At 37.4% G+C, this 22,069-nt stretch overlaps 2 protein-coding genes and 1 long non-coding RNA gene across 9 annotated transcripts; all 3 read right to left on the bottom strand.

Moving 5' to 3' along the window:
- Positions 1-139: 139 nt before the first annotated feature.
- On the bottom strand, positions 140-4,627 carry LOC149141207 (uncharacterized). Of its 7 annotated transcripts, XM_089448780.1 has the most exons (9): positions 4,163-4,596; positions 4,002-4,128; positions 3,303-3,398; positions 2,998-3,067; positions 2,760-2,913; positions 954-1,049; positions 784-848; positions 580-648; positions 140-495 (listed from the first exon to the last, which is right to left on the bottom strand). In XM_089448780.1, exons 1-6 carry the CDS (start codon positions 4,257-4,259, stop codon positions 1,042-1,044), a joined length of 552 nt encoding a protein of 183 aa, XP_089304906.1. In that variant the 5' UTR covers positions 4,260-4,596; the 3' UTR covers positions 140-495; positions 580-648; positions 784-848; positions 954-1,041. The 7 variants fall into 7 exon arrangements, with proteins under 7 accessions (XP_089304906.1, XP_089304905.1, XP_089304904.1 ...); XM_089448779.1 differs by having other exon boundaries at positions 784-1,049; XM_089448778.1 differs by having other exon boundaries at positions 580-848.
- LOC149141205 (uncharacterized) lies at positions 467-22,069 on the bottom strand. Its single transcript, XM_089451178.1, has 9 exons — positions 22,051-22,069; positions 21,686-21,785; positions 21,434-21,601; positions 18,737-18,832; positions 18,567-18,631; positions 18,372-18,441; positions 18,120-18,287; positions 12,691-12,786; positions 467-721 (listed from the first exon to the last, which is right to left on the bottom strand). The coding sequence occupies exons 1-9, from the start codon at positions 22,067-22,069 to the stop codon at positions 709-711; spliced, it is 795 nt and encodes a 264-aa protein (XP_089307304.1). The 3' UTR covers positions 467-708.
- LOC149141206 (uncharacterized) lies at positions 14,534-15,578 on the bottom strand. The gene is made up of 3 exons (XR_016264591.1): positions 15,315-15,578; positions 15,057-15,126; positions 14,534-14,972 (listed from the first exon to the last, which is right to left on the bottom strand). It is a non-coding gene; the product is annotated as an uncharacterized LOC149141206 (long non-coding RNA).

Raw genomic sequence — 22,069 nt, 5'->3', positions numbered from 1 at the left:
TGCTTTCAACAAGTCAGCCAACCAGCTACCCTTGCAAAGGACAGAGGAGGTTCAAACATATCTAGAAAGAGCAGATCTAATTTTCTCAACCAATCTCTCATGCAATCCAAATTGACATGATTTGCCAAGAAGACAAGGCTCCCAAGGAGTCAATCATGCAGCTTGTTGGACTTATTTATATACTAGATCTTTATTACACAACACCTTACATGTACTATTTTCCACAATAATAATTTGAAAATTTTAAGTAGGGAGTCAAGATGGCTTCACAAATATGGCACTGTTTAGGCCTGACACCTGGTTAAATTAAAATATATACCCTTTAACGAGGAATATGAACAGCACACACAGCACACAGATAAGGCACGCAGCAGCAATGGTGGGGACAACAACTCCCTGATCAAAAGCCTTTTTAATACCCCTGCCCTGGTGACATGTTGATAGATCAAGTATGCAGAAGCCGCTATGGAAATGACCATTCCAGCTTGAGTTCCTCTGCAAACCAACAACATCCCATAAACTACCATCCACATTTCCAAACACCAATCCAATCATTTGTTAAGGAAAACAACAACTTGCCTCAGGTTCATGGCTTGATAAGGAGCAATAATCACCAGTAACACAAATAAAAATGGCAGTTCCAATTCCCTTGTTCCCAACAAATTAAGTTTGTAGTGCTTGTCAAGCACTACAGTTATGTCATGCAATTCAACTCAATATACTGTGCAGGAAAGAACGACCAAGTAAGTAAAATAGGATGGCATTTGAGTTCTTGTGACTCACCAAGAATGTAGTAAAATAGTCTAACAAGGAAGACCAAAAAGGCAGTCCACAAACCATAATCACCTCTGTAATAATGTAGACAAACAAATCCAAATGTGGGGCGAAGTTTAAACTCTCAGTTCACTTCAATGGAATTTGTCTAATTTTGCAACTGGGAAGAACCTGGTCACCTGATCCAAGAAATGACATCTCCAGGTGCCTCTAGGGCCAACAGTGGAGCAAGGAAAGATTTGTCGATGGCTGTGTGCTTTGATAACATCAAAACCCTGCAACACCATAATTGAATCATTTTTTGCCTCAACAACTACTTGAGTCCCAAAAATAAAAGTTGAATTATGACTCAAAAAAGCCTAATGCCTTTTTTAGAGTACTGACCTTTGGATACATTCTTGGATATGTGGGCACATTGTAATATTTTCCTACTGCTATTTGGATTTGAATCCATGAATACATTCTAGGATATGTTGGAATTTCTGTACACCCTACAACTTTTTTCTTGTCCCATTTAATGACAACAAGGAACCCACCTGTTTTTGAGGAATTAAGTAAGCTAATGTGGGTGTCCTAGCAAATAAAAATGTATAGCTTGTTATAGTTAAGTGTTTCTTGTAATGGATTTTGTTAATCTCAAGGTAATGGATGGATTTTGTTAATCTCAAGGTAATGGACTGAATGTTTATATGATGTGCATAGTTGACTATTTCCAAATAAAGGTATGCAAAGAGTGAACAATGCAGAAATATTTTTAAATGAAAACTATCAACTGATTTTTGATGGACATGAGCAAAGTCAACTGTTTGACTTTGATCATATCAATCATATCGGGTATTCCACTATAATAAGATAGCTTGCCATCACATATATGACAACTACAAGTTAAATTGTCTAAGAGGATTTGAAATCTTTTGCATCCCTGTTGATGAAAATTGTTTCACCATTGATTGCCTTTAGGTTCAAGGATTATATCAGAGGACACGCCGATAACATTTGTGGATTATATCTTCTACTTGCTGCATGTTGTAATCTATGTACTGAAGGAATTTTTCATAAGCTAATGGTTCATCTGAGGATCTAAATGTGTAGATTACAGAGGGCTTGTTTAGGCCTGCCTAGGAGGGAAGTCTGAGGATCTCTTATGATACTTGGAGAAAAGACCTACAATTGACACAAAGTCAAACGCTTGTTCACTATCTATGCAACAAATTCCAGGTGATAAATGAGAGGTTTGAAATGATATGATGGCATCCAATATTGACTACAGCAGGATAAATTTGCACATGTCAAGTCTGATGAAATTTTGGGCTTCGGGTTTGTAAGCCCTAGAAGATCTGAAGCAAATCTTGAGTTAATTCTAAATTCTGTGGCATTATTGATGCCGTGGCATAAAATCGAATACTTTGAAACAAACCCTGAGCCCCATTCTAAATTGATCTTTAGACTTTTGTTGTAGCGAGTTTGTGCTCGTTGCTGTTCAAGGGTTCATTAACAAACTCATGTTTAACTTGCCATGGCTATGTTGAGCTCATAATGATGCCATTGACTATAGTAAGGTTGTTGGTTGTGTCACGATTAATGCACTTAAGTATGCTGAGTGAAAAAAACCTTGTGTTCTTTAAAATATTATTCATACAGTTTTTGTTTCCATGGACAAAAATAGTGCTTTCAACAAGTCAGCCAACCAGCTACCCTTGCAAAGGACAGGGGAGGTTCAAACATATCCAGAAAGAGCAGATCTATTTTTCTCAACCAATCTCTCATGCAATCCAAATTGACATGATTGTCCAAGAAGACAAGGCTCCCAAGGAGTCAATCATGCAGCTTGTTGGACTTATTTATATACTAGATCTTTATTACACACCACCTTACATGTACTATTTTCCACAATAATAATTTGAAAATTTTAAGTAGGGAGTCAAGATGGCTTTACAAATATGGCACTGTTTAGGCCTGACACCTGGTTAAATTAAAATATATACCCTTTAACGAGGAATATGAACGGCAGGCAGCAGCAATGGTGGGTACAACAACTCCCTGATCAAAAGCCTTTTTAATACCCCTGTCCTGGTGACGTGTTGATAGATCAAGTATGCAGAAGCCGCTATGGAAATGACAATTCCAGCTTGGGTTCCTCTGCAAACCAACAACATCCCATAAACTACCGTCCACATTTCCAAACACCAATTCAATCATTTGTTAAGGAAAACAACAACTTGCCTCAGGTTCATGGCTTGATAAGAAGCAATAATCAACAGTAACACACATAAAAATGGCAGTTCCAATTCCCCTGTTCCAAACAAATTAAGTTTGTCAAACACTACAGTTATGTCATGCAATTCAACTCAATATCACCAGGAATGTAGTAAAATAGTCTAACAAGGAAGACCAAAAAGGCAGTCCACAAAGCATAATCAACTCTGTAATAATATAGACAAACAAATCCAAATGTGGGGTGAAGTTTAAACTCTCAGTTCACTTCACTGGAATTTGTCCAATTTTGCAACTGGGAAGAACCTGGTCACCTGATCCAAGAAATGACATCTCCAGGTGCCTCTAGGGCCAACAGTGGAGCAAGGAAAGATTTGTCGATGGCTGTGTGCTTTGATAACATCAAAACCCTGCAACACCATAATTGAATCATTTTTTGCCTCAACAACTACTTGAGTCCCAAAAATATAAGTTGAATTATGACTCAAAAAAGCCTAATGCCTTTTTTTAGAGTACTGATGCCCTCCAGCAGTCACCAAGACAGTAAGTCACCCTGTGCAAGCACAGAAAAAATAAAAAGCGCACTCCCTACGCAGGCATTATCCTGCTCAGGTTCAAAGGGACTTTCTCAGCCTGCTCCTGTCAACAACCCCAGCTTCGCTAGCGGTGTAAACAGGGCAAGCACCCCTGGTGCCGAACCAATTAGCAAGTGTATATTTAAGGCTGTAAATGGAAAAGAGGAAAAAATAAATAAATAAAGCAAACTTTTCTTTGAATTAAAAATATGTATTTCACAATTCACACCAGAGAGTCTCCAATTGTTTGATTGCCTTGTGATCAAATAAAATTGTTACCCATCTAATGGTATCATGACAAAATTAAAAAAAAACACACTAAATTATTGACAATGTAAATATTTTAAACCCGATTTATTTGAGTGCTTCACAACTGAATGTCTCCAGTCACTTGCCTCGCTTCTTTAAGAGGGGGCAAGCTTTGAATAGGTGTCCCACCTGATCGCACTTTCTGCAACGATGGGGATACCTTCATAGAGCCGCTGTTTCCGCGAAAAAGACCTCCATTGAATAGTGACGAATTCTGTAGACCTTTTATGGTATCTAAGTGATGAATCCTGTAGACCTTTTATGGTATCTAAGTGATGAATCCTGTAGACCTTTTCGAAGAATTGAACAGGTATTATTGCATATGCCATCATTCCCATGGTCTGATATGACAGTGGGGTGACGCAGTGGGGGCACACGATGGACCATGGGGACAAAGTTCTGGTCAGTTCTATCAGGGAGAAACTAAACTATATAAATTATTGGGGTGCTACACTGAAAGCTTGGCCCACGGAAATATGGGATATGGGCTATGGGGACAGCATTTCGCTGATATCCCTTTAGCTTGGGCCACGGATATCCCTTTAGGTTGGCCCACGGAAATATGGGACACGGAAATATGGGATATGGGCTATGGGGACAGCATTTCGCTGATATCCCTTTTGTCCAGACTTTTGTCCGTGGTTGGTTTGCGTTACTGTTTGCAAGTGCGGACCACACCTCGTGGTTTCTCTTCTCTTCCTTTCCACACCTCGTGGTTTCTCTTCTCTTCCTTTCCCAAAGCTCCCAACCCGCTTCCTTTCCCAAAGCTCCCAACGCGCCAAGAAGAGTTGTCCGTGGTTTCTCTTCTCTTCCTTTCCCAAAGCTCCCAACCCGCTTCCTTTCCCAAAGCTCCCAACGCGCCAAGAAGAGTTGTCCGCCCTTGCAAACCGTAACGCAAACCCAGCACGGACAAAAGTCTGGACAAAAGAGATATTAGCCAAATGCTGTCCCCATATTTCCGTGGCCCAAGCTTTCAGTCTAGCCGCCGAATAGTTTCTCCCTTTGATACAACCGACCAGAACTCTGTCTGCATAGTCCATCGTGTGCCCCCACTGAAGGTCTTCCTCAAGTCGAAGTATAATATCAGTGCGCCGGGATTTGAAGCACCTCTGTTTCTTCAAGGGGCGGGAAGGTGGGTGGCTAGGGTTTGCAGAAACCCTCGCCTCTTCCGGAGCAGCGAGTGGGGGGAGGGGGTTAGGGATTGAGGGATTTACAGGAGAAGGTGGGTGGCTAGGGTTTGCAGAAACCCTCGCCTCTTCCGGAGCAGCGAGCTGGAGGGAGGGCGGGTTAGGGATTGAGGGATTTACAGGAACGGCCTCAGAGAGAAGGGGAACCGTGGAGAATCTGCCCGAGGGTATGGAATGTGCAGAGGACGAGGGAGGGACAGCCCGCAGGGGGGCGGTGTATCAGGCAATGGCACCAGTAGATCAGTAGATGTTGAGCCAGAACCCACATATCCGTAACTAGTTCCAGCACCCGATCAAAACTACAGCGGAGGAAACAATAAAGAAGCAGAAAGCAGAGGTGGGGTCACCTTATCTTGAATCCATACGGGGCTAAATGAAAATGGGTTTTGATAATGGGTATAAATGGCCAACGAGATCCCTGTAAGGTGGTACTGTTTGTCCCCTCTACTTTACTTTATGGGTAAAGGGAGGCTGTCTTTGCCCGTTGTATCCTCTTCTTCCATGATCTTAACACGTGTATTATTAAACATCGTGTGAATATATTATCCGGCGGATAAAGAAACCTGCCAGTTTTGCTTAAATTATTTAATGATTTATTAGAGGATAATGATTTTGCTGAAATCATTTAATGATATGTTAGAGGATGATGATTTTGCTTAAATCATCTGGTTATGGAAATTTGGGAAAAATGATTTTTGTTTAAGTCAGGCAAATGATTTAAAAACAATCCTAACCTTTAAAAACAAAATGGTAAAAATCACGTGATGTGACAAACAAATTAAAAACAACCATCCTATTTATAGATGGACAAGATGATAAAATCTAGTGTTGATGATTTTCTTTAAATCATGTGCATTTAAATGACTAAAGTATAGCCATATGATTATGATTTTGTGATTTTGGTTAAATCATGTATATTCATATGATTATGACTAGCATTTGCACCTGATGTTGCAAAGGAAACGCCGTAAGGCATAAAGTGTGGAAGAATAGGAACATGTGAATGGGCATTGTTGAAAGCAAGGGTGGATGATAAAGAGTTGCAATTGAGATTGTTAGTTATGTGTACGCTGAATATAAATATTTTATAAATAATAGTGTGTAGAAAAATAGTGACATGTGAATGGACATTGTTGAACGCAAAGGTGGATGATATTGAGTTACACTTGAAACTATTAGTTATGTGTGTTTTGAATATGGATAAGTAATAGTAGTGTGTGGAAGAATAGAAACATGTGAATGGACATTCTTGAAAGCAAGGGTGGATGATAATGAGTTATAGTTAATGTTATAGTTAATCCATTATTCATGTAACAATTGTTGTTTATGTGAACATATTTTTGTACATTATTTTAAGTTTCTTTTTGTATTTGGAGATTTTGTTTTTCCATATGTTACATATTTAAGAACGAATTGTCACTTTTAAAGAGGGCACACAAGGTTGCTAGCTGTCACAAACCATCATGAAAGTAAAAATTAAATGTCCTTTTCCTACTACATGGTTCTGTCAACTAGGTGTTTCGAAAAATACAAGTGAAAGCCATCAAACTCCTTGCTGAAATCAAACTCTCTGGTGAAATTTTCGTAAATATAGGGATGCACAAATTCCTTAACTTGCCAGAACTCTATTAAAATGACATTTTTCACTACTAACTTCATATGAGATGTTATGAACTTTCTTTTGGATAAAACCTCAAATGTGAAATTTTCGTAAATATAGGGATGCACAAATTCCTTAACTTGCCAGAACTCTATTAAAATGACATTTTTCACTACTAACTTCATATGAGATGTCATGAACTTTCTTTTGGATAAAACCTCGAATGTGTTTTTAATATCCCAATTCAACTCTCGGTGACATTTTCGTAGATATAGGGATGCACAAATTCCTTAACTTGCCAGAACTCTATTAAAATGACATTTTTCACTACTAAGTTCATATGAGATGTCAATTAAACTGTTTTATTATTATTATTTTAGTTTAATGTTTCATTATGCATACTAAATCTTTTTTCATATAAAACTAAATTTGAATGTTTACTCATTTACAAATACTACAACACATACTCCTTTTTTGGATTGATGTTTATGAGTAGTAGGCCAAAACTTGCCAAATGCTTAAATTTCTTTTCCAAAATTTTAGAGATGCCCATTTGAAAACCCTGGATATATTAGTGTCTGATATGAACAAGTTTCGAGCTTACTAGTTGTTGGGGTACAGAGTTTTCTGTAAATTGCTACCAAGCAAGGAAGAAGTCAAAAGTGGATTGGTATTAAAACCATGGCCGCATCTCAAGGACCTGTGTTCTTGTCCCCAAATAAGGATGCATGCCAAGTGTTTGACACAATCCCTGAATGAGATGTTTGTTCATGGACTACGGTTCTTACAGGCTATGCAAAATGTGGGTATGTGGAAAATGCATGATGTCTGTTTGACAAAATGCATGAACGTAGCATAGTTTCCTGGAATGCAATGATTGCGGCATATGCCCGATGTGGTGATCAGGTTGAAGCCATGGATTTATATGGCCAGATGCAATGGATGGGCACAAAACCTGATGAGTTCACCTTAGCCAGCGTTGTAAGTGCATGTGCAAGCATGGTGGATTTGGGATATGGGAGGAAAATTCATGGACAGGTTGTTAAGCTCGGATTTGAGTCAAATGTATTTGTTGGGACTGCTCTTGTTGATATGTATGCCAAATGTGGGAGAATAGATGGTGCACGCAAAATGTTTTATTTAATGCCGATTCGAAACAATGTTTCTTGGACTACCATGGTTGCAGGATATGCCCAAAATGGGCAAGCGGACGAGGCCACAAGGTTTTTTAATGAAATTCACCAGACCGGTATGAAGCCAAATGAGTTGACATTTGTCAGTGTCGTCAATGCGTGTGCTATTCTCATTGATTTGAGGTTTGGCAGACAGGTCCATGCGTACATTATCAAAAGTGGATTCCAGTCCCAAGTTTCCGTGTGCAATGCTATTGTTACAATGTATGCCAAAACTCAAACCATAGAAGATGCACTATGTGTGTTTGATAAAATGCAGGAGACTTAATCTCATGGAATGCAATTATTGCAGGATATGCACATAATGACCATTATCAAGAGGCCTTAAAGGTTAGTTTCCAAATGAAACAGATAGGTGTGAAACTGAATCAATTCACTTATGCAAGCATTCTCAGTGTAAGTTGCAGCTTACCTACTTTTGAAGAAGGTAAACAACTTCACGGCCACATTATCCAGACTGGTTTTGACTCAAATATGTTTGTTGGAAGTGCTCTTGTAGACATGTATGCTAAATCTGGCAGCCTACAATATGCCCGTCAAGTGTTAGACAAAATTCCTGAACAAGATGTGATCTCTTGCAATGCAATGATTGCAGGGTATGTGCAGCATGGGTATAGTGAAGAGGCTCTAAAACTCTTTTGTCAAATGCAACACACTGGTTTGAAGCCAAATGAGGCAACTTTTGCTAGCATTGTTAGTGCGTGTACCAACCTAGCAGTGCTTGAGCATGGAAGACACATCCATGCCCACATTCTCTGTATGGGGTTTGAGTCACCCATGTCTAGATGTCTATGGTCAACACCCTAGTTACTATGTATGCCAAATGTGGAGGCATAAAAGATGCACGGAAAGTTTTCGAGAAGATGATTGAGTGTGATGTTGTCTCATGGAATGAAATGATTGTTGGTCATACTCAGCATGGGGATGGGGTGGAAACCTTGAAACTTTTTGAGCAAAATGCTACTGACAGGCATTAGTCCAGATGCCATAACCTTCCTTGGTTTCTCTCTACTTGCAGCCATATAGGTGTGATGTTGTCTCATGGAATGAAATGATTGTTGGTCATGCTTAGCATGGGGATGGGGTGGAAACCTTGAAACTTTTTGAGCAAAATGCTACTGACAGGGATTAGTCCAGATGCCATAACCTTCCTTGGTTTCTCTCTACTTGCAGCCATATAGGTCTAGTAGATTGAGGACATTATTACTTTCATTCCATGAGGCATGAACATAACATCACACCAAGAATGGATCATCATGCTTGCATGATTGACCTTCTTAGTCGTGCTGGTCGTCTAGATGAGGCAGAAGATTTCATCAATAAGATGCCATTTGAACCTTATGTCAGTATCTGGGTGGTACTACTCAGTGCTTGCAGAGTTCACGGCAATATGGAAATAGGAAAGCGTGTCGCACAATTTCTTTTCGATTTGGAGCCGAAAAATACTTCGGAATATGTGCTGCTTTCAAATATCTATTCTGCAGCTGGCAGGTGGGATGATGCAGCCAAGGTTAGAAAAATGATGAAAGACAGAGACGCTAAAAAGAAGCCAGGGTTCAGCGGGATTGAGGTCAAGAATAGAGTACATGCATTCATGTCAGCAGATAGATCACACCCACAAATAGAGGAAGTTCATGCAATGTTGAATACATTGGCCGGGCCAATGGACGAGGCGGGTTATGTACCGAACAAAAACTTTGTCCTCCATCACAGTGAGAAGCTAGCCATTGCATTTGGGCTTATGAGCACACCTCCGGGGGCCCCTATTCGAATAATAAAGAACCTTCGTGTATGTGGTGACTGTCATAATGCTGTCAAGTTTATTTCTAAGATTGTTGGACGTGAAATTGTAGTAAGGGACGCTATACGTTTTCACCATTTTAGGAATGGAACGTGCTCTTGTCAGGATTATTGGTAATACAAGATGAAGTTTGAGCACTATTTGGGAGTGGGTTGAATGCTTCTCTATACTATCCTCTATTGGTCTAGAAGTTGCTTCTTGTGACACGTGGAAATAAGGAGAAACATGCTGAGAATATGTCAATTGTCTCGTAGCTTCTTCATGTGGAGCAAGCTCACCTCTGGTAAGTTTCATACAAGATTCTGCATTGCTTTGATAGCATGAATGGATGCGTTAAAAATTTAGTATGTTAAGCTTGATTATTGACAAGACGGTTCTGATCTTGTTGCATGACACATAAGACACTTTCTTTTATAGTACTCATTTCTAACATTTTTGGCTGTCTTTATAGCTGCACCAGTTTGGCAAATTGTCAAAATTTCCCTTTGGATAAATGTTAGGAACATCACTTTCTAAAGAGAACAAAAGCATGGGTGAGAAGCAACATTACAAAACATATGTTTTTTCACAATTCTGCTTTTTATATGTTGAAGTGTTAATTCAGTCATTTATCATTATTGAGTTGCTAAGAAGGAGGAATGCAACTGATATTTCTTGATCAGGAAACCAAGTTGAACTTTTAAATGGAAGGGAACAAATGGCATGTTGATTAATGTCAAACATTGATAAATCCCAACTTTGGAACGGCGCGACATTGTTTATGTAAGCCCCCATCATTGTAAGTCAGGTTTATACTAATTTTATATTATTTCAGAATCAAGTTTTGATTTAATTTAATTATAATTTTAAGCTAGTAAAATATCAAGTACCCTAGAAGAATAAGACCTTTAAATTATGGTCCAATTAAATGTTTAAAAATTATTATTATTTTTAATAATATTGAAATATAAATATTTGTTTTTCAAAGTTAAACATTATAAATTACATTGGTCAATAAATCAATAAACAAAAAAAATACTCTAATCTTATCTCAGTAAAAACTAATAATAATTATTTGTTTTTCAAAATTAAACATTGCATAATTACATTGTTCAATAAGTCAATAAGCTTTTTATATTGTAAAGTCACTTTTTATATTGCAAAGTCTTACCTCAGTAAAAACTAATAATAATCCAATTACTATAAGAAAATAGATCCTTATATCATAAACAAATTATCTTTATACTAATTCAATATTTAACTTCACCATAATATTATATAGAAACTTAACATATGTTCTTTCTCAATAAAGAAAGAAAAAATTACTTGTTTTATATGGAAACTCATTTAGAATTGAAGTCACAGAGGCTTAGAAACAAAAATGGGATATTGCCTAAAACAGCCTGCATATCTTGACAATTGTGAGTTATATTTGCCTAAAACAGCCTGCATATCTTGACAATTGTGAGTTATATAATCCGTGGTATTATCTTGTTCTAAGAAGACAGAAGGCTCGGAAAAAAAAATGGGATATTGCCTTAAACAGCCTGCATATCTCGACTTATTGCGAGTTATATAATCCGTGGTATTATCTTGTTTTAAGAAGACAGAAGGTGCACTGGAGCAACAATATCATATAATGGATTGAAAATAGAATGTGTTGTAATCGGATCGAATAACGGATTGAAAATATCAAAATTAGCAGACTGAAAGTAGATTCTGTATCCAGTAACAAATTTGGCATCAAAATAGTAAGGATGCCAGATTAAGCGACATAAAAAAATTGATAGAAAACAGATAGAAAATATCAAAAAATTGAAAATAAATACTGTGCACAGGAGCTCCACAATATTTCAGAACTGTGAATAATGGATAACTTTGTGTGATCATGCCTCGCATGCATAAAAGGCAAAGAAATAAGTTATTTAACCTGAATTTTAAAACCCTCCAACTCAGTATACTCTCATAATATAGAGGATCCTTTATTTTTTAAAAGCAAAGGAATATCAATGCATGTATGGTATCTACAACTTTGAATAAAAGGCATGGTTTGACCACAAAAAAAACCTTGTGTTCTTTAAAATATTATTCATAAAGTTTTTGTCTCCATGGACAAAAATAGTGCTTTCAACAAGGCAGCCAACCAGCTACCCTTGCAAAGGACAGAGGAGGTTCAAACATATCTAGAAAGAGCAGATCTAATTTTCTCAACCAATCTCTCATGCAATCCAAATTGACATGATTTGCCAAGAAGACAAGGCTCCCAAGGAGTCAATCATGCAGCTTGTTGGACTTATTTATATACTAGATCTTTATTACACAACACCTTACATGTACTATTTTCCACAATAATAATTTGAAAATTTTAAGTAGGGAGTCAAGATGGCTTTACAAATATGGCACTGTTTAGGCCTGACACCTGGTTAAATTAAAATATATACCCTTTAACGAGGAATATGAACGGCACACAGATAAGGCACACAGCAGCAATGGTGGGGACAACAACTCCCTGATCAAAAGCCTTTTTAATACCCCCTGTCCTGGTGACATGTTGATAGATCAAGTATGCAGAAGCCGCTATGGAAATGACCATTCCAGCTTGAGTTCCTCTGCAAACCAACAACATCCCATAAACTACCATCCACATTTCCAAACACCAATCCAATCATTTGTTAAGGAAAACAACAACTTGCCTCAGGTTCATGGCTTGATAAGGAGCAATAATCACCAGTAACACAAATAAAAATGGCAGTTCCAATTCCCCTGTTCCCAACAAATTAAGTTTGTCAAACACTACAGTTATGTCATGCAATTCAACTCAATATACTGTGCAGGAAAGAACGACCAAGTAAGTAAAATAGGATGGCATTTGAGTTCTTGTGACTCACCAAGAATGTAGTAAAATAGTCTAACAAGGAAGACCAAAAAGGCAGTCCACAAACCATAATCACCTCTGTAATAATGTAGACAAACAAATCCAAATGTGGGGCGAAGTTTAAACTCTCAGTTCACTTCAATGGAATTTGTCTAATTTTGCAACTGGGAAGAACCTGGTCACCTGATCCAAGAAAAGACATCTCCAGGTGCCTCTAGGGCTAGCAGTGGAGCAAGGAAAGATTTGTCGATGGCTGTGTGCTTTGATAACATCAAAACCCTGCAACACCATAATTGAATCATTTTTTGCCTCAACAACTACTTGAGTCCCAAAAATAAAAGTTGAATTATGACTCAAAAAAGCCTAATGCCTTTTTTAGAGTACTGACCTTTGGATACATTCTTGGATATGTGGGCACATTGTAATATTTTCCTACTGCTATTTGGATTTGAATCCATGAATACATTCTAGGATATGTTGGAATTTCTGTACACCCTACAACTGTTAAGAATGTTTTTTCTTGTCCCATTTAATGACAACAAGGAACCCACCTGTTTTTGAGGAATTAAGTAAGCTAATGTGGGTGTCCTAGCAAATAAAAATGTATAGCTTGTTATAGTTAAGTGTTTCTTGTAATGGATTTTGTTAATCTCAAGGTAATGGACTGAATGTTTATATGATGTGCATAGTTGACTATTTCCAAATAAAGGTATGCAAAGAGTGAACAATGCAGAAATATTTTTAAATGATTACTATCAACTGATTTTTGATGGACATGAGCAAAGTCAACTGTTTGACTTTGATCATATCAATCATATCATGTATTCCACTATAATAAGATAGTTTTCCATCACATATATGACAACTACAAGTTAAATTGTCTAAGAGGATTTGAAATCTTTTGCATCCCTGTTGATGAAAATTGTTTCACCATTGATTGCCTTTAGGTTCAAGGATTATATCAAAGGACACACCGATAACATTTGTGGATTATATCTTCTACTTGCTGCATGTTGTAATCTATGTACTGAAGGAATTTTTCATAAGCTAATGGTTCATCTGAGGATCTAAATGTGTAGATTACAGAGGGCTTGTTTAGGCCTGCCTCTGAGAGAAGTCTGAGGATATCTTATGATACTTGGAGAAAAGACCTACAATTGACACAAAGTCAAACGCTTGTTCACTATCTATACAACAAATTCCAGGTGATAAATGAGATGTTTGAAATGATATGATGGCATCCAATATTGTGTTATGAAACCAGCTCAAGAAAAGATAGAAAAGATAAATCCACGCCTTAGAATTCAGCCTCTTCGAGGGGGCAACCTCCTTTACATTACATAAATGAACAATTCTTGGATGATACAAATGACAAAACCTCCTTTCTATATATAGGAGTCTAAGGAGTCACAATATAATCCAGCCGACCTAACAATAATAATATAAAGCCACAAAATTAACAATAGAGGGAGTCTATGGGGCACAGAAATAACAATATGGGGGTAATAGGGGCACAACAATATAAATAGGGGGTATAACTAAAATAGTAATGGGGTAATCACTAGTATTATAGGGACCCAACATATTGACTATAGCAGGATAAATTTGCAAATGTCAAGTCTGATGAAATTTTGGGCTTCGAGTTTGTAAGCCCTAGAAGATCTGAAGCAAATCTTGAGTTAATTCTAAATTCTGTGGCATTATTGAAGCCGTGGCATAAAATCGAATACTTTGAAACAAAACCTGAGCCCCATTCTAAATTAATCTTTATACTTTTGTTGTAGCGAGTTTGTGCTCGTTGCTGTTCAAGGGTTCATTAACAAACTCATGTTTAACTTGTCATGGCTATGTTGAGCTCATAATGATGCCATTGACTATAGTAAGGTTGTTGGTTGAGTCACGATTAATGCACTTAAGTATGCTGAGTGAAAAAAACCTTGTGTTCTTTAAAATATTATTCATACAGTTTTTGTTTCCATGGACAAAAATAGTGCTTTCAACAAGTCAGCCAACCAGCTACCCTTGCAAAGGACAGAGGAGGTTCAAACATATCCAGAAAGAGCAGATCTATTTTTCTCAACCAATCTCTCATGCAATCCAAATTGACATGATTGTCCAAGAAGACAAGGCTCCCAAGGAGTCAATCATGCAGCTTGTTGGACTTATTTATATACTAGATCTTTATTACACACCACCTTACATGTACTATTTTCCACAATAATAATTTGAAAATTTTAAGTAGGGAGTCAAGATGGCTTTACAAATTTGGCACTGTTTAGGCCTGACACCTGGTTAAATTAAAATATATACCCTTTAACGAGGAATATGAATGGCAGGCAGCAGCAATGGTGGGTACAACAACTCCGTGATCAAAAGCCTTTTTAATACCCCCTGTCCTGGTGACGTGTTGATAGATCAAGTATGCAGAAGCCGCTATGGAAATGACAATTCCAGCTTGGGTTCCTCTTCAAACCAACAACATCCCATAAACTACCATCCACATTTCCAAACACCAATTCAATCATTTGTTAAGGAAAACAACAGCTTGCCTCAGGTTCATGGCTTGATAAGAAGCAATAATCAACAGTAACACAAATAAAAATGGCAGTTCCAATTCCCCTGTTCCAAACAAATTAAGTTTGTACAACACTACAGTTATGTCATGCAATTCAACTCAATATACTGTGTAGGAAAGAGCGACCAAGTAAGTAAAATAGGATGGCATTTGAGTTCTTGTGACTCACCAGGAATGTAGTAAAATAGTCTAACAAGGAAGACCAAAAAGGCAGTCCACGAAGCATAATCACCTCTGTAATAATATAGACAAACAAATCCAAATGTGGGGTGAAGTTTAAACTCTCAGTTCACTTCACTGGAATTTGTCCAATTTTGCAACTGGGAAGAACCTGGTCACCTGATCCAAGAAATGACATCTCCAGGTGCCTCTAGAGCCAACAGTGGAGCAAGGAAAGATTTGTCGATGGTTGTGTGCTTTGATAACATCAAAACCCTGCAACACCATAATTGAATCATTTTTTGCCTCAACAACTACTTGAGTCCCAAAAATAGAAGTTGAATTATGACTCGAAAAAGCCTAATGCCTTTTTTTAGAGTACTAACCTTTGGATACATTCTTGGATATGTGGGCACATTGTAATATTTTCCTACTGCTATTTGGATTTGAATCCATGAATACATTCTAGGATATGTTGGAATTTCTGTACACCCTACAATTGTTAAGAATTTTTTTTCTTGTCCCATTTAATGACAACAAGGAACCCACCTGTTTTTGAGGAATAAAGTAAGCTAATGTGGGTGTCCTAGCAAATAAAAATGTATAGCTTGTTATAGTTAAGTGTTTCATGCAATGGATTTTGTTAATCTCAAGGTAATGGACTGAATGTTTATATGATGTGCATAGTTAACTATTTCCAAATAAAGGCATGCAAAGAGTGAACAATGCATAAATATTATTAAATGAAAACTATCAACTGATTTTTGATGGACATGAGCAAAGTCAACTGTTTGACTTTGATCATATCAATCATATCACGTATTCCACTATAATAAGATAGCTTGCCATCACATATATAACAACTACAAGTTAAATTGTCTAAGATGATTTGAAATCTTTTGCATCCCTGTTGATGAAAATTGTTTCACCATTGATTGCCTTTAGCTTCAAGGATTATATCAGAGGACACGCAGATAACATTTGTGGATTATATCTTCTACTTGCTGCATGTTGTAATCTATGTACTGAGGGAATTTTTCATAAGCTAATGGTTCATCTGAGGATCTAAATGTGTAGATTACAGAGGGCTTGTTTAGGCCTGCCTCTGAGGGAGGTCTGAGGATCTCTTATGATACGTGGAGAAAAGACCTACAATTGACACAAAGTCAAACTCTTGTTCACTATCTATGCAACAAATTCCAGGTGATCAATGAGAGGTTTGAAATGATATGATGGCATCCAATATTGACTACAGCAGGATAAATTTGCACATGTCAAGTCTGATGAAATTTTGGGCTTCGGGTTTGTAAGCCCTAGAAGACCTGAAGCAAATCCTGAGTTAATTCTAAATTCTGTGGCATTATTGAAGCCGTGGCATAAAATCGAATATTTTGAAACAAAACCCGAGCCCCATTCTAAATTGATCTTTAGACTTTTGTTGTAGCGAGTTTGTGCTTGTTGCTGTTCAAGGGTTCATTAATAAACTGATGTTTAACTTTCCATGGCTATGTTGAGCTCATAATGATGCCATTGACTATAGTAAGATTGTTGGTTGTGTCATGATTAATGTATTTAAGTATGCTGAGTGAAAGGCTGCCTGAGCTAAGATGGCAATTGTTGCCATGATGACCAGGAAGAGGTTTTATACTGCGATGTGTATTGCTCTATCCAAGAATCTTTTTTACTAAAGCCTGCTACTGCCAGTTTTGTTGAAACAGGAAGGGTATATGGAAGAATCATTTATAGCAGGAGTGCTAACAGGAGAGTGGTGATACAAGTTAAATTTTCTAAGAGGATTTGAAATCTTTTGCATCCCTGTTGATGAAAATTGTTTCACCATTGATTGCCTTTAGCTTCAAGGATTATATCAGAGGACACGCAGATAACATTTGTGGATTATATCTTCTACTTGCTGCATGTTGTAATCTATGTACTGAAGGAATTTTTCATAAGCTAATGGTTCATCTGAGGATCTAAATGTGTAGATTACAGAGGGCTTGTTTAGGCCTGCCTCTGAGGGAAGTCTGAGGATCTCTTATGATACTTGGAGAAAAGACCTACAATTGACACAAAGTCAAACTCTTGTTCACTATCTATGCAACAAATTCCAGGTGATCAATGAGAGGTTTGAAATGATATGATGGCATCCAATATTGACTACAGTAGGATAAATTTGCACATGTCAAGTCTGATGAAATTTTGGGCTTCGGGTTTGTAAGCCCTAGAAGACCTGTAGCAAATCCTGAGTTAATTCTAAATTCTGTGGCATTATTGAAGCCGTGGCATAAAATCGAATATTTTGAAACAAAACCTGAGCCCCATTCTAAATTGATCTTTAGACTTTTGTTGTAGCGAGTTTGTGCTCGTTGTTGTTCAAGGGTTCATTAATAAACTCATGTTTAACTTGCCATGGCTATGTTGAGCTCATAATGATGCCATTGACTATAGTGAGACTGTTGGTTGTGTCATGATTAATGTACTTAAGTATGCTGAGTGAAAAAAACCTTGTGTTCTTTAAAATATTATTCATACAGTTTTTGTCTCCATGGACAAAAATAGTGCTTTCAACAAGTCAGCCAACCAGCTACCCTTGCAAAGGACAGAGGAGGTTGAAACATATCCATAAAGAGTAGATCTAATTTTCTCAACCAATCTCTCATGCAATCCAAATTGACATGATTTGCCAAGAAGACAAGGCTCCCAAGGAGTCAATCATGTAGCTTGTTGGACTTATTTATATACTCGATCTTTATTACACACCACCTTACATGTACTAGTTTCCACAATAATAATTTGAAAATTTTAAGTAGGGAGTCCAGATGGCTTTACAAATATGGCACTTTTTAGGCCTGACACCTGGTTAAATTAAAATATATACCCTTTAACGAGGAATATGAACGGCACACAGATAAGGCACGCAACAGCAATGGTGGGTACAACAACTCCCTGATAAAAAGCCTTTTTAATACCCCCTGTCCTGGTAACGTGTTGATAGATCAAGTATGCAGAAGCCGCTATGGAAAAGACCATTCCAGCTTGGGTTCCTCTGCAAACCAACAACATCCCATAAACTACCATCCACATTTCCAAACACCAATTTAATCATTTGTTAAGGAAAACAACAACTTGCCTCAGGTTCATGGCTTGATAAGGAGCAATATTCACTAGTAACACAAATAAAAATGGCAGTTCCAATTCCCCTGTTACCAACAAATTAAGTTTGTCAAACACTACAGTTATGTCATGCAATTCAACTCAATATACTGTGCAGGAAAGAATGAGCAAGTAAGTAAAATAGGATGGCATTTGAGTTCTTGTGACTCACCATGAATGTAGTAAAATAGTCTAACAAGGAAGACCAAAAAGGCAGTCCACAAACCATAATCACCTCTGTTATAATGTAGACAAACAAATCCAAATGTGGGGTGAAGTTTAAACTCTCAGTTCACTTCACTGGAATTTGTCCAATTTTGCAACTGGGAAGAACCTGGTCACCTGATCCAAGAAATGACATCTCCAGGTGCCTCTAGGGCCAACAGTGGAGCAAGGAAAGATTTGTCGATGGCTGTGTGCTTTGATAACATCAAAACCCTGCAACACCATAATTGAATAATTTTTTGCCTCAACAACTACTTGAGTCCCAAAAATGAAAGTTGAATTATGACTCAAAAAAGCCTAATGCCTTTTTTAGAGTACTGACCTTTGGATACATTCTTGGATATGTGGGCACATTGTAATATTTTCCTAATGCTATTTGGATTCGAATCCATGAATACATTCTAGGATATGTTGGAATTTCTGTACACCCTACAATTGTTAAGAATGTTTTTTCTTGTCCCATTTAATGACAACAAGAAACCCACCTGTTTTTGAGGAATAAAGTAAGCTAATGTGGGTGTCCTAGCAAATAAAAATGTATAGCTTGTTATAGTTAAGTGTTTCTTGTAATGGATTTTGTTAATCTCAAGGTAATGGACTGAATGTTTATATGATGTGCATAGTTGACTATTTCCAAATAAAGGCATGCAAAGAGTGAACAATGCAGAAATATTTTTAAATGAAAACTATCAACTGATTTTTGATGGACATGAGCAAAGTCAACTGTTTGACTTTGATCATATCAATCATATCATGTATTCCACTATAATAAGATAGCTTGCCATCACATATATAACAACTACAAGTTAAATTGTCTAAGAGGATTTGAAATCTTTTGCATCTCTGTTGATGAAAATTGTTTCACCATTGATTGCCTTTAGCTTCAAGGATTATATCAGAGGACACGCAGATAACATTTGTGGATTATATCTTCTACTTGCTGCATGTTGTAATCTATGTACTGCAGGAATTTTTCATAAGCTAATGGTTCATCTGAGGATCTAAATGTGTAGATTACAGAGGGCTTGTTTAGGCCTGCCTCTGAGGGAGGTTTGAGGATCTCTTATGATACGTGGAGAAAAGACCTACAATTGACACAAAGTCAAACTCTTGTTCACTATCTATGCAACAAATTCCAGGTGATCAATGAGAGGTTTGAAATGATATGATGGCATCCAATATTGACTACAGCAGGATAAATTTGCACATGTCAAGTCTGATGAAATTTTGGGCTTCGGGTTTGTAAGCCCTAGAAGACCTGAAGCAAATCCTGAGTTAATTCTAAATTATGTGGCATTATTGAAGCCGTGGCATAAAATCGAATATTTTGAAACAAAACCCGAGCCCCATTCTAAATTGATCTTTAGACTTGTGTTGTAGCGAGTTTGTGCTTGTTGCTGTTCAAGGGTTCATTAATAAACTTATGTTTAACTTGCCATGGCTATGTTGAGCTCATAATGATGCCATTGACTATAGTAAGATTGTTGGTTGTGTCATGATTAATGTACTTAAGTATGCTGAGTGAAAGGCTGCCTGAGCTAAGATGGCAATTGTTGCCTTGATGACCAGGAAGAGGTTTTATACTGCGATGTGTATTGCTCTATCCAAGAATCTTTTTCACTAAAGCCTGCTACTGCCAGTTTTGTTAAAACAGGAAGGGTATATGGAAGAATCATTTATAGCAGGAGTGCTAACAGGAGAGTGGTGATACAAGTTAAATTTTCTAAGAGGATTTGAAATCTTTTGCATCCATGTTGATGAAAATTGTTTCACCATTGATTGCCTTTAGCTTCAGGGATTATATCAGAGGACATGCAGATAACATTTGTGGATTATATCTTCTACTTGCTGCATGTTGTAATCTATGTACTGAAGGAATTTTTCATAAGCTAATGGTTCATCTGAGGATCTAAATGTGTAGATTACAGAGGGTTTGTTTAGGCCTGCCTCTGAGGGAAGTCTGAGGATCTCTTATGATACTTGGAGAAAAGACCTACAATTGAAACAAAGTCAAACTCTTGTTCACTATCTATGCAACAAATTCCACGTGATCAATGAGAGGTTTGAAATGATATGATGGCATCCAATATTGACTACAGAAGGATAAATTTTCACATGTCAAGTCTGATGAAATTTTGGGCTTCGGGTTTGTAAGCCCTAGAAGATCTGAAGCAAATCTTGAGTTAATTCTAAATTTTGTGGCATTATTGAAGCCGTGGCATAAAATCGACTATTTTGAACCAAAACCTGAGCCCCATTCTAAATTGATCTTTAGACTTTTGTTGTAGCGAGTTTGTGCTCATTGCTGTTCAAGGGTTCATTAACAAACTCATGTTTAACTTGCCATGGCTATGTTGAGCTCATAATGATGCCATTGACTATAGTAAGATTGTTGCTTGTGTCATGATTAATGCACTTAAGTATGCTGAGTGAAAAAAACCTTGTGTTCTTTAAAATATTATTCATACAGTTTTTGTCTCCATGGACAAAAATAGTGCTTTCAACAAGTCAGCCAACCAGCTACCCTTGCAAAGGACAGAGGAGGTTCAAACATATCCAGAAAGAGCCGATCTAATTTTCTCAACCAATCTCTCATGCAATCCAAATTGACATGATTTTCCAAGAAGACAAGGCTCCCAAGGAGTCAATCATGCAGCTTGTTGGACTTATTTATATACTAGATCTTTATTACACACCACCTTACATGTACTATTTTCCACAATAATAATTTGAAAATTTTAAGTAGGGAGTCAAGATGGCTTTACAAATATGGCACTGTTTAGGCCTGACACCTGGTTAAATTAAAATATATACCCTTTAACGAGGAATATGAACGGCACACAGATAAGGCACGCAGCAGCAATGGTGGGTACAACAACTCCCTGATCAAAAGCCTTTTTAATACCCCCTATCCTGGTGACGTGTTGATAGATCAAGTATGCAGAAGCCGCTATGGAAATGACCATTCCAGCTTGGGTTCCTCTGCAAATCAACAACATCCCATAAACTACCATCCACATTTCCAAACACCAATTCAATCATTTGTTAAGGAAAAAAACAACTTGCCTCAGGTTCATGGCTTGATAAGAAGCAATAATCACCAGTAAAACAAATAAAAATGGCAGTTCCAATTCCCCTGTTCCCAACAAATTAAGTTTGTCAAACACTACAGTTATGTCATGCAATTCAACTCAATATACTGTGCAGGAAAGAACGACCAAGTAAGTAAAATAGGATGGCATTTGAGCTCTTGTGCCTCACTAGGAATGTAGTAAAATAGTCTAACAAGGAATACCAAAAAGGCAGTCCACAAACCATAATCACCTATGTAATAATGTAGACAAACAAATCCAAATGTGGGGTGAAGTTTAAACTCTCAGTTCACTTCACTGGAATTTGTCCAAATTTGCAACTGGGAAGAACCTGGTCACCTGATCCAAGAAATGACAT

Source organism: Pinus tabuliformis, chromosome X, assembly GCF_031772625.1.
Source record: "Pinus tabuliformis cultivar Carrire ecotype Pingquan chromosome X, CPIR1, whole genome shotgun sequence".
NCBI lineage: Eukaryota > Viridiplantae > Streptophyta > Pinopsida > Pinales > Pinaceae > Pinus > Pinus tabuliformis.
The sequence above is the reverse complement of the archived record's forward strand: the minus strand, read 5'-3'. Positions and strand labels throughout refer to the sequence as shown.

Coding starts and splice junctions, on each gene's coding strand:
- LOC149141205 (XM_089451178.1), bottom strand. Junction 18,833..21,433: donor TTCATATTCCTCGTTAAAGG/GTATATATTTTA, acceptor ATGGTGTTGCAG/GGTTTTGATGTTATCAAAGC. Junction 18,288..18,371: donor TATCAAGCCATGAACCTGAG/GCAAGTTGTTGT, acceptor GTTGGTTTGCAG/AGGAACCCAAGCTGGAATGG.
- LOC149141207 (XM_089448776.1), bottom strand. CDS start 4,259: ATGGTCCATCGTGTGCCCCCACTGCGTCACCCCACTGTCATATCAGAC. Junction 3,399..4,001: donor GTTGCAGAAAGTGCGATCAG/GTGGGACACCTA, acceptor ATGGTGTTGCAG/GGTTTTGATGTTATCAAAGC. Junction 3,068..3,302: donor GATGTCATTTCTTGGATCAG/GTGACCAGGTTC, acceptor TGTTTGGAACAG/GGGAATTGGAACTGCCATTT.